General features: G+C 37.7%; 1 protein-coding gene across 1 annotated transcript; it reads right to left on the bottom strand.

The window, feature by feature from the left end:
- Positions 1–3,077: 3,077 nt before the first annotated feature.
- rhbdd2 (rhomboid domain containing 2) lies at positions 3,078–11,039 on the bottom strand. The gene is made up of 4 exons (XM_028807029.2): positions 10,691–11,039; positions 5,944–6,345; positions 4,896–5,046; positions 3,078–3,695 (listed from the first exon to the last, which is right to left on the bottom strand). The coding sequence occupies exons 1-4, from the start codon at positions 10,860–10,862 to the stop codon at positions 3,386–3,388; spliced, it is 1,035 nt and encodes a 344-aa protein (XP_028662862.1). The 5' UTR covers positions 10,863–11,039; the 3' UTR covers positions 3,078–3,385.
- Between the last annotated feature and the right edge of the window lie 1,832 nt (positions 11,040–12,871).

The raw sequence follows: 12,871 nt of genomic DNA, 5'->3' as shown, positions 1-12,871 counted from the left end.
GCCACATCAGCCATCACAGAAATCACTTAGTTGTGAACATTGAAGAAGCAACTAAACTACTTCCAAAAAGCATTTGCCACTAGGAGACCAAATCTGGAATTATGTCAGCAAAGGTTAATTTTATTAACATAAACTTATTCAGGTAAATTGCAGTAAAGACCTGAAAAGCAAAACACCAAAAGACTGGAAGTCTAAGTTACTAATGAAAAGAAACCCCCCCAAATCATTGTTCAGGTGTTGTAAAACATGCAATAACTATAAAGATGTGTTTAGCTTATTGCCACTGGTAAACTGTCTAGGCTCGGCTCCCATCTGGTGCTCAGTCTCAGGCTCTGGCCCTATCACTTTGGTCTAAGCACATGGATGGATAGCTATAGGGTACACTTCCGCATCCAGAGATGTGATTTTACACCAAACACATGTGATGAGATGTGACCAGTCTCAGGGAATTCAACCTGCTGATGAGGGGCTTCCTTAACTAATGCCATTAATCATATTTTGTGAAAAACCTATTAATCTAGCTGTACGTTCATGTTTTGCGCAATATATCTTCTTCTTCTTTCAGCTGCTCCCGTTAGGGGTTGCCACAGCGGATCATCTTCTTCCATATCTTTCTGTCCTCTGCATCTTGCTCTGTTACACCCATCACCTGCATGTCCTCTCTCACCACATCCATAAACCTTCGCTTAGTCCTTCCTCTTTTCCTCTTCCCTGGCAGCTCTATCCATAGCATCCTTCTCCCAATATACCCAGCATCTCTCTTCTGCACATATACAAACCAACGCAATCTCGCCTCTCTGACTTTGTCTCCGAACCGTCCAACTTGAGCTGACCCTCTAATGTACTTATTTCTAATCCAATCCATCCTCATCACACCCAATGCAAATCTTAGTATCTTTAACTCTGCTACCTCCAGCTGTCTCCTGCTTTCTGGTCAGAGCTACCATCTCCAACCCATATAACATAGCTTGGCTCACTACCATCCTGTAGACCTTCCTTTTCACTCTTGCTGATACCCGTCTGTCACAAATTACTCCTGACACTCTTCTCCACCCATTCCACCCTGCCTGCACTCTCTTTTTTATCTCTCTTCCACAATCCCCATTACTCTGTACTGTTGATCCCAAGTATTTAAACTCATCTACCTTCGCCAACTCTACTCCCTGCATCCTCACCATTCCACTGACCTCCCTCTCATTTACATACATGTATTCTGTCTTGTTCCTACTGACCTTCATTCCTCTCCTCTCTATAGAGCATATCTCCACATCTCCAGGGTCTCCTCAACCTGCTCCCTACTATCGCTACAGATCACAATGTCATCAGCAAACATCATAGTCCATGGGGACTCCTGTCTAATCTCGTCTGTCAACCTGTCCATCACCATTGCAAACAAGAAAGGGCTCAGAGCCGATCCCTGATGTAATCTCACCTCCAACTTGAATGCATCTGTCACTCCTACCACAGACCTCACCACTGTCCCGCTTCCCTCGTACACATCCTGTACAACTCTTACGTACTTCTCTGTCACTCCTGACTTCCTCATACAATACCACAGCTCCTCTCAATATGCACCCTGTCATATGCTTTCTCCAGGTCCACAAAGATGCAATGCAACTCCTTATGGCCTTCTCAAAACTTCTCCATCAACATCCTCAGAGCAAACATTGCATCTGTGGTGCTCTTTCTTGGCATGAAACCATATTGCTGCTGATTAATCATCACCTCACTTCTTAACCTAGCTTCCACTACTCTTTCCCATAACTTCACGCTGTGGCTCATCAATTTTATTCCCCTGTAGTTACTGCAGTCCTGCACATCCACCTTATTCTTAAATATCGGCACCAGTACACTTCTTCTCCACTCCTCAGGAATCCTCTCACTTTCCAAGATTCCATTAAACAATCTGGTTAAAAAATCCACTACCATCTCTCCTAAACACCTCCATGCTTCCATAGTTACGTCATCTGGACCAACGGCCTTTCCATTTTTCATCCTCTTCATAGCTGTCCTTACTTCCTCCTTGCTAATCCATTGCACTTCCTGATTCACTATCTCCACGTCATCCAACCTCTTCTCTCTCTTGTTCTCTTCATTCATCAGCCTCTCAAAGTACTCTTTCCATCTGCTCAACACACTCTCCTTGATTGTGAGTGCATTTCCATCTTTATCCTTTATCACCCTAACCTGCTGCACATCTTTCCCAGCTCGGTCCCTCTGTCTAGCCAATTGGTACAGGTCCTTTTCTCCCTCCTTAATGTCCAACCTCTCATACAACTCATCATATGCCTTTTCTTTAGCCTTCGCCACTTCTCTCTTCACCTTGCGCCTTATCTCCTTGTACTCTTGTCTACTTTCTGCATCTCTCTGACTATCCCACTTCTTCTTTGCCATCCTCTTCCTCTGTATACTCTCCTGTATTTCCTCATTCCACCACCAGGTTTCCTTTTCCTCCTTCCAGATGTCACACCAAGCACCCTTCTTGCGGTCACTCTTACTACATCTGCTGTTGTTTCCCAACTGTCTGGTAATTCTTCACTGCCACCCAGTGCCTGTCTCACCCCCTCCCTAAACTCAACCTTGCAGTCTTCCTTTTTCAACTTCCACCATTTGATCCTTGGCTCTGCCCTCACTATCTTCCTCTTCTTGATCTCCAACATCATCCTACAGACCACCATCCTATGCTGCTTAACTACACTTTCCCCTGCCACCAGTTTGCAGTCTTCAATCTCCTTCAGATCAAGTCTTCTGCATAGGATGTAATCTACCTATGTGCATCTTCCTCCACTTAATTAACATGGATTAATTGATCAATTAGTGAAACTGATTATTGATTCATGTATTGTCATTGGAAGTGAGTAAGTGTGCAAAATCTCAAGTCATTTAGACAATAGGAAGTGGGTTAAATAAATATCGATTACAAGATTTGTACCAGACAAACAAGTTAAAATAAGCGTGGCATAATAATAATAAAAATTGGCTCGGGAAGTGGTCTTATGCTTAGTTATAATAAAAGCTCAAGGAAAACATGAAAACATTTAACTAAAGTAAATGTTTATTAAGAAATCTGTTATTGAAATATCTTCCCAGTGACTTTTAAGACACAAAAATGTTATTAAAGTAAAAAAAAAAAAAAAACTTCACTTCCCCAACCATACAGGCCATATTTAAAAAAATAAAGTATTTAGAATGGTTCTATAAGCTTACAAAAAGGATTTCAATTGATGTGGAAAAAATTATATAATTAGGAAATAATCTGCTTTTAGCACACATTTAAAGAAATGTGTTAAACAACTGTCCTTGTACGCCACCATTCAGACGTAAGAAATTCTTTTTTGGAATTAAATCCAATGGATTATTTTCAAAGAAGAGTGTACAGACAAGTCTAGAAGGTGCTTTGTTGAGCATTTAAATCGGGAAATAATGGTCCAGAATTTTTGACTGTATTGTTTTGGAGTGTAATTATCTCAGATGGCTCAGAACATACTGCTCCCATTTGACCGTGTCTTGACTCGTAAACCTGCCTGGGATCTCGTCCATGTGAAGGCATTTGCCAGCTCTCAGCAAAATGATGAGAAGCAGAGTTCACCCAGCCTCCATGTGCTTGGAAGTAAGGATCTGTTCTGTGCGGCACAGGATTGTTTTGAACAGGAGCATAAGCTTGAGTTGGGTATAGCCCTGGGCGTGGATTTATTCTGCAGAGATTAAAAAGGAAAAAAAAAATGTTTAAATGCACACTCTTACACATATACCTATACATATGAACAACTTTTATAACTGAAAATGTGAGTTTTTACAAATTTAATTTTAAAATATTTGTTTTACCTACAGATGTGCTAGATTACTAGTCAGGCATTTTCCTTTGCGTGTCCTACAATGAACTTCTGCCTTGAGGGTGGGTACTTGCCTTGCACCCCTTTATGCTGCCAGAAGGCTCTGCCCAAGCAACAACGTGAATTGGATTAACTGAGTTTGCGAATGTGATAACATTTTAAAAGTCAAACAAACCTCTAGTTTACAGATGACAGAGTGGACATCACTAGTTACTCACCACTAATTTGCTGGCCCTGCTTAAGGAGAGGTTATTTACATTTCTTTTCTTTGATTTTCAAATTCTAAAAATGAGCAAATTAGATTAAACTTGAGTTTCTAAATTGACCCAAAGTAAGCAAGCACACTGCAAAAAATGAAACCTAAGTAAGTGCAAAGTATTAATATCAGGATATTAAATCTTGTTTTTCTTATTGTATGAATTATTTACTTATCAAAAAAAGTGTATTTATGATTTTTTATCTAATTTTAAGAAATCTTGTGAAGTTAATTTTGCTTACCCCACTGGCAGATATTTTTGCTAAATAAAAGCAAAAAAAAACCCTTCCCATTTAAAGATTGTTGTCTGGTTCTTGTCTATGCATTTTTGCAGTACATAAACATGTACAAGAATATGCATTGTAGTGGATTCAGGCCTCACCCAATGTTCCTCCTGGTGTTACACTTCGTGTAATTGGTAGGTTTTGTCATCTCATGAGCAGGGACTGGAATAACATTAGAGTCTGTCTGATGGTTTCAACTCTTTAAAGGACAGTAAAGACTTATGCTCAGTTATGAAGTATTCCAGTCTTCAGTTATGCCCGTTTACTGGTTTCTGGCTTCAAATATGTCTTTGTCCTCTTTCACCTCACAGCAATTGGACCTTATTTCTATTCCAGACTGGGGTTTCTTGCATGTGAAGCATGGCAGATTGTTCTAGCATTTACTTTTTTTTTTTTTTAATAAAAATAACACCTGGGATAAAGCAGCAGCTTTAACTGACAAATTATTATACTTCTAGTTACTTACTGAAGGTTAAAATTGTAAAATGTTGACCACGAGACAGACGCAAACGCTGTGCTTACCTTTTCTGTTGCATAGATCTCCTTTCACTGAGGGAAGCAGGAACATACCCGATCTTCTCCCATTTTCGTAAAAATCGAAAAGGCATTTTCTTATCCAACAATGACGCTTTTGCTTCAGAAAAATCTAGCAATACACAAAATCCCTTACCATCTGTTTTTTTATATAAGTGTTAAAGAAAATGAGAGGAGACTACTGTGACATTAATTTTCTAGCTGTGAATATATGTAAATAATCCTAATGATATACGACAGATTTCTCTCAAGATGCTTATTGATACGTGAATACTCAAGCTCTGGAAGAAAGTTAATGGATATTTAGGTTGAGGTGGTGAAGATGTACCTCAGTCTATGCAAATACCCTGCAGCATGAACACTTGTCCTTCTCTCAATAAAAACTTTGCAAAGCATCAGTGTCAAAGTAAACAAAATGTGGGTTCATAATTGCTACATTCCCCTTAAAGTATGCGTTACTTTGTTGTACAAAGTTAATCAACCACTAGCTAACATAGCTGAAATACCTGGCATTGCCTGAGATGTAAATATATTTTAATTGTTTGAGAAAAATATAATTTAAAAAAAACAACTTTAAAAATAAAAATAAATTAACAAACAATGTGCTTGTCTTGCGGTCTTGTATGTATGTATGTTACCACCCACTTGACACTTGGAACCGGCCAACTCTATTTAATTTCAAAAGCCACAGGGGCGCGGTGGTGCTCAAACATAAAGAATGCTGGCAGTCACCTGCAGTTCGCCCTCTGGTGGTCGTTCTGAGTGTCAACTGGATGATAACATGCATACAAGACAGAAAGATCACCCCCCATCCTACTCAGAAGGGGGTGGGTTAGGGCTGATATCACCCTACAGTATTTTTAGTCGACCATTGAGAAACACGTGTACCAAATTTAATGAGAGGGACATCAATTGTAATAGTGCAAAACAGTACCCAATGGAGCCAAATGTTAAATTTTCAGCTTCTCACCAAAAAACCTCATATAGTCAATATTATTTAAACATTTAAAAATGATTATTTTTAATGGAAGGATACAGATTTTTCCTATAATAATACTACTGACATTGCAGAGGAAAGAGGAACCTGGGACAGCAAGAGCAAATATTAGTAGAAGCCAAGGAACTGCTACTGTTGGAATATTGATTCCAAAAAACAGAGTTCTCCTCATCGATGACTTAACAGAGGACATGCCAATCATGGCAAATACCACAGACATGAGTCCTTGAAGATCTTTATTTCCTTCCAATCCATATAAGACATATTCCAAAAAAATGCAAAGTAATCCAGGAAAAACTGAGAAGATGACAAAATAGTAACAGTATTTCACAGTTCCCACGCTTTTTTCCAAGCTGATGCCAAAGTACCAGAGTATAACAATATTACACAATAAAGAGTTAATGTCAGCATGGAAGAATGTGTAGCTCAATAATTTGTATACTGAAAATTAAAAAAGGGAGAAAGAAATTAGTTTCAAAACATTAAAATTAAAGATATTTAAATGGCACAACCCCTTTTAATAATATTTCTAATGATATATACAGTACAAATATAACTTCAATTATGAATCAAGCCCTGCGGTGGGCTGTTGCCCTGCCTGGGGTTTGTTTCCTGCCTTGCACCCTGTGTTGGCTGGGATTGGCTCCAGCAGACCACCGTGACCCTGTGGTTGGGATATAGCAGGTTGGATAATGGATGGATGGATGGAAGGATGAAGCAAGCCTCTTGTGAACTGTAACTTTACCCCTGAAAATAGAGTTTTACTTTCATGGAAGCAATTCTTTCATAAAAATAATAAAACAGAAAAAGGAAAATGTGGTAAAAAATAATGCCTGAACAAACACAATACACAAATGGAGGGAAAAACAGAGGGAAACAAAACCTTGTAAATAAAAGAGTAACTGTACTGTACAACTTGTTATTCTATTTTATGAGCAATCCTTCACAGTATTTCTAATTTCAGCACTCTTCCACATGCTGGTATTAACTGTTGTACTTCTTGATTAATCTGGACATCTTGATTTACACATCTCGAACTCTGGAGGGAAAGTATCCACAAGTGCTTTAAAAGCAGATAATATGTCATTGAAAGGCACAAAACCTAACACTCACAACATTTTAACATTCAAGTATCCACTAAACAGTTTTCTCCACAGCACACCTCACACATGTCATTAGGTTTCTTAAGTTTCACATTATGTTTATGGTGTAGGTGGTTTAGGACACACACAAGTGCAGCAGCTCTCCATCAGTCCTCTGGGAATGTAATTCCTCCCTCAGGTTATGACTGGTGTTTTTCATTAACTTCTATATGTGCCTTCCTGATGTGTGTATGATAATGTAGGTCTACTTTGAATTTTTGATACCCAAGGAATTGATTTCTGGTATGTGTTCTGTTGTAGAAGAGGTCCTGAAAAAGATAAAAATTTATGTTATGCATCAAAGCCATTTTTTTTTTTTTTATTGTGAGTGCCAAAATTTTCTAACATTCAAGCTAGTAGTTACCATGGCCATATTTCTCCAGATTTCCGAGGGGATGCGAGTGGTCATTGCCACAACTGTATAAAGGTCAACACAAAGACTTCGAAATTACCCAAGACTAGGACAAAACTGTACTTTGACAAACTAATCTTTGTTGTTTCTGATATAAAACTACGTCTTCTAACTTCTAGGCTACACATTTGTTTAGAGAATTATACTTAATGAACTTAGAACAAAATCTGGTTACATTTCCTCACTTGAGGTCAAATTTAGAAAAATGTACATAGGTCTGGATTAATAAAAGAAAACTTGACGAGAGAATATGCAACTCTTAATACATCCATATGCAGCATTTTAGAGAAAGTGTGAAATGATGATACTCTTGATCAAGTAGGGCAAGACAGCGAAACCAGCTAAATGATGATTCACAGGCATAATACATCACCAAGCTTCTATTAAAATGTGCGTTGACATGACAAACATGTTACACTTGAAAACTGATAATCAGGATGTACAGACTGCATTTTAGTTCTTTTTACGAGGGCCAATTCTGCGTATTTGCACTGAAGAACTTTTTCAGTTTTTCGTCAGTTTATATATGCTGTCTGTTGTCGCTACTCAGGGAACTGGTCAACAGATCTGCAATATCTCGGAAAAGCTTTACTCCATTTTGCATGCTGTGCTGGAAGCCTTTAATCAACCAGCAAGGAGCTACATTGTTTTCTTATGTTTACATGGGTGTACAAACATACAACATAACATTTTTGCCAACATAAAACGACAATTTGTAGCAATATCCAGTTTTCCTAATATAATCTGAGCTCCTTACTGCACTTATATTTTTATTAAGGGCATCTAGCAAGAATGAAGCTTTTTTTGTTAACCATGGTTACAACAGTCTGTTATAATTAGTAAACGCACAAAATATAAAGTTGGTACCTTGAACCAAAGTATACTTAAAAAGGTATCAAACATAGCAGAGGCATACTGTACTACTTATAATCACGTATATGAATCTGATGTGGTTTAGAGTGAAGACATTGACAGCCAAAGTTTCTCTAAAGCACAACAGAAATATTTTAAATCAAGTTTCAGCAAGCCATAAAGTTATAAATATGCAACTGTGGACAAACTATTTTAGAAATTAAGAACAACTTATACTAAATAAAAATTCCTGAAAATTGAATGCATCTAGCATTAACAGTCCAAACGTTGAGACTTATGAAACGTTGTTTAGTAGCACTCATTTTTACTGTACAATTAGGGTCACACCTCAGTTTTAAAGCCTCTATAACTAATTAACATACAAGCTTAAAATTTTGCACACCATTTATTGGGTACAATTGCTCGTTTTCAGCAAGTATGAAACAAATCGGAGATGGTCAGTTGGGAACATTTTCTAAAAATCTATTAATTTGACATGGACTGACTCTTTGGTCTCTTTCAGCCTCCTCTCTTAAGTCGTTGTAGATGAAGCTGAAGACCACCACTCAAACTTGTCCTGCTGGAAAGGAGAGCCCTGGAAGAGGAACATGTGGGGTTATACTGAATGCTTACAATTAAGCATTATGCGGTGTAAAAGTTGCCTCCCATTTCATCCCTATCCCTTCTTACTATAAATCATGTATAACTTTTAGCAGAAGAACTGTAACAATTTTTTGCTGCAGTGGAGGATGATGCCGGATTTGTAATGGTTTAATAATGTGTGTGTTATACTGATGACAGAACCTTCTTATTAAGATATCTAATAGGCTGGCTTTACAGAAAACAGTAGAGCAGGTTTCAGAATCTTTAAACTCAAGTGCACTAAATTAAAGAACAAATAGAAGGATAAAACATCTTTCAGAACTTAACACATATTTTAAAAGCACACAACAGAAACAAACTATCCAATTACAAAATAACATCTATTAGAAAGAAAAAAGAACATGCCTTAATACACAGATTCTCCACCTTACTCCTGAAAGGCCCTTTATTCTGCCCAGTGTTCTAATGAAAGGCTAATTGTTTTATTTTTCTTAAATCAACTCTTTAACAGCATAGATTATTTCTGCTCACCTTATGTAGAGTCACTTATACATCACAGTACATAACTTGTAAACAATTTCAAGTGATGTGTATTTGAAAGGGTCAAAAAATAACAAACTGTAGTTTGTGCTACTTGCACCTCATTGTTGACTTGTCTGAGGTGTAAGAAAAATGAAGCAATTATACTGTCTAAATATTGAGATGCTTGTGGAATAAAATAAAGCAAAACAGATTAAACAAATCGTTTAAATTAAAAGCTTGAGACAAGTAAAAACAACCTACATAATATAATTTTTTTTGGAAACTCATGGCTGATTTTATAAAATATTTACAAATCTGTTAATTCTGGGGAAAGTGAACCATGGGCATCAAATACATATTCTGGAGGGTCTCGGGTTTTCACTCAAGCCACTTTCTAAATTATATCCCTTGTTTCTTTTTTTTTTCTTCATAAATCAGCAGCCAAAAAATTATAAGATGCAAAAACTATATATGGCCACCTAACTCTGAAGTCTCAAACTCAATTTCTGAGAATCCATCATTTTCAGTCAAACTGATTTCATAATTAGGAGCCAATTCTTATAATTAAAGACATCCTTTACTTTTGTGGCTTGTTAGTACTCTCAATCTGCCACAAGAAATTTTTCAAAACCATTGATTTTCTTTTTCTGAAAGCACGATCAAAATGCTTCACAGCTGAGAACACATCAATATTTCTCAAATCCACACCTTCTGTTTAAGCATTTTATGGGACACTTCAAATGCAAATGCCATCGAGTCTGCTGATCAGCTTTAAATCTCACGGTTTGGCTGTTGGTTATGAAAAAATAATTTAAGACTTTTTGAATCTTAAAAGGGAAGACAATATTTAAGGCAAAAGCTGTATAGCCCATTAGCAGCAATAATTGGTTACTAATTATAATTGAAACGAAAACATGCAGTAACTACAGCCCTGGTAGATTCAAGCCTGACACCCTCTGGTCTAAACGAACCTAACCAGATCCTTTCCCTAGCGTAAGAAAACGAAGGCGAAAATTAGTGACTTTAATTCACTCAGATGTAATTATTGCGCTGCATTCTACAGATCCCCGTGACATAAAGACGCCAAGATACAAGTTAACTGCAAAGCCTCGATTTAATTGTCCAGATATAATCGGCCTGGTGGAACAATAAGGACATACAATACTACCTCACAAAAAGCTATGAACAGTGACGCTGGCTCGTCTCGTGACTGACCTTCCACGTACTCACAGGAGCAACTAAGGCAGAGCCTTACCTTTCAAATGAGCCAGCCCAGTAGGCTGCAATGATAGCAGCTCCGGGTTCACCCCTAATAAGGCTGTTGTAATAAAAACGCCAGCACACAACAGCAATGTCGCAAGTGTTGCGCTTGTTATTTCCAGCTGATGGATGAAACTTTTCATTGTGGTCACTAGAAACACTGTCATTGCATCAAGAGAAAACCGTGTAAAAACACCTGGACTAATATCAACCAAGTGGTAATAAATGCATGGAGCGAGGTGATGTTAGAGTAAACACTTCCTCAAAGGTGATGATTTCAAACGTGAAAGACTCCAAGCAACAAGATAGGTGTGCAATTCTTCTTCTTCGCTGATACTCTTGGTATATTACCGCCACCTTCTGTGCGGAGGAAAAACTCCTCATTCCATTTAATACGCTAAATTCCATAGTCCTGTGTTTCTAATAAATTTCATTGTGTTTCTAATAAATTTCATTAGTTCCTTCTTGCATTGAACAGTGCTGTTGTCGTTTCGCATCCCCCCAAGACGCTTTAATGATAGTGTTCATTTTAGTTTTGCAGAGACATTTAATTAGTGTTCACCTTTGATTTTTATACAGAATAGAGTGGAGTAACATTTCCTTTGAGCCGCATCTTACAGTTTACATCTCCGTATCGATCTATTAAATACAATCCTTAGCCTACTTAATATTACTTCTCTTGTTTTTTTCTTACATATTTAAAGGGGATAACATTATTACGAATCATATACAAGTGTCTGCCTTTAACTGCTCCTTCCCACTTACTTTTCCCCATTTATTCTACTTTTCATTAAAATTCATTCCCACTTCAGTTTCAGCTCTGTCCTTCTCCAACGCTTTTTTGGCTAATGCATCGACAATTTCATTTCCTTTTATCCCAACATGTGCTGGAACCCAGACAAGCGTTATAAAATTCCCAACTGACTTATACAATTATATAAACGCAAGATTTCCTAAAGCACATCCTGACCCTGCCAGGACAAACATTCACCTTCTTTTGTGGACATTAATGTTGAGTGGGAATCTGAAAAGATAATTACCCTTGGTGTCCTTACTTCTTTCTGATCTTTCGATCTATCGGTAACTATCTGAATATACCCCGACCACTTGCCTCGTAAATAGTCCTCCACTAAATAGTTTATGTTAATTTTCATTTCCCATTTCAGTTCCAAAAGGATATCGTCTATGGCAGGCTTTCCTAGGAACCAACTATTGGTTGGGAAAAATAAGAGATTATATTATCAATTTTTTCGTTAATAATTTTACATAATCCTGCTCATTTTCCTAATCCTGTAAATCTTCTTTTGAGAATCATACTCTTAACTATAATTCAGAATGTTCTTATTTGAAAGTTGTTTTTCCTGACTCTTTTATCTTGCCCATAAATTAAGGTCTAATCGAATTATTCTGCATTCCAGAGTCATCTCCATTGCCTCCACCTGTAAAGCTATAAATGGGGTCGTAGGGAATGCTTCCAATGCTCCCACAACCATAAAGCTTGAATTTGTTTCACATCGAGTCTGTACAGCAGGTACTTAGCAGCTGATCGCATAAGCTTGGCTATCATAATCAAATACAATAATTGTTAATAAGCGTTGATTTATTTGAGCCCCAGCTATAACCTGGAAAACATTTCATAAATGTATCACCTTCTTGTATTTATTCGTTATATGAAGATTCCATTTTAATTTTTTATCAAATCAAATACAGTATGTGCAATTAAGTTCTTCCGGGGTGATAATTTGTTGGTGACGCTGAAAGCCTAGCATGCCGTAAAGTGTTCACGCATGCGTTAAACAGATTGGGCAGCACCGTAAAGTGAGCGACATACCCGATCTGCGGTGCCTGTCGCTACCCGATCCAGATTTGCGCGCGCATGCGCAGAGCTTAACTAGTACGACCCTGCACGATCTGCGTTTTTTTTTACTTTGGACGGGACAAAAACCGGATACACTCAGAGGTAACATGCGTGCGCACACTCATAGTGCTGCTGGCTAGCGATAGGCGTTTCCAATCAATTCACTGAAATGATTACTTCGAACTACCCGTTTAAGTGATACGTTTAGTTTGATTCCTTTTTTAGGGATAGTTTATGCTGTAGTTGTGGCTCGGGGGTGATTGTGAACCTCTGATCGTCTCACAATTATTTAATTAAATAATTTAATTAATGATGAAT

The sequence above is a fragment of the Erpetoichthys calabaricus genome, chromosome 8, assembly GCF_900747795.2.
Source record: "Erpetoichthys calabaricus chromosome 8, fErpCal1.3, whole genome shotgun sequence".
Lineage (NCBI taxonomy): Eukaryota > Metazoa > Chordata > Cladistia > Polypteriformes > Polypteridae > Erpetoichthys > Erpetoichthys calabaricus.
This window is presented reverse-complemented; position numbering and strand designations above follow the sequence as displayed.

What these genes read in the sequence shown, in the direction of transcription:
- rhbdd2 (XM_028807029.2), bottom strand. Translation starts at nt 10,862, where the DNA reads ATGACAGTGTTTCTAGTGACCACAATGAAAAGTTTCATCCATCAGCTG. An exon ending in TGGGCTGGCTCATTTGAAAG is followed by an intron (nt 6,346 to 10,690) that starts GTAAGGCTCTGC and finishes TTTAATTTTCAG; the next exon opens with TATACAAATTATTGAGCTAC. An exon ending in AGATCTATGCAACAGAAAAG is followed by an intron (nt 3,696 to 4,895) that starts GTAAGCACAGCG and finishes TAATCTCTGCAG; the next exon opens with AATAAATCCACGCCCAGGGC.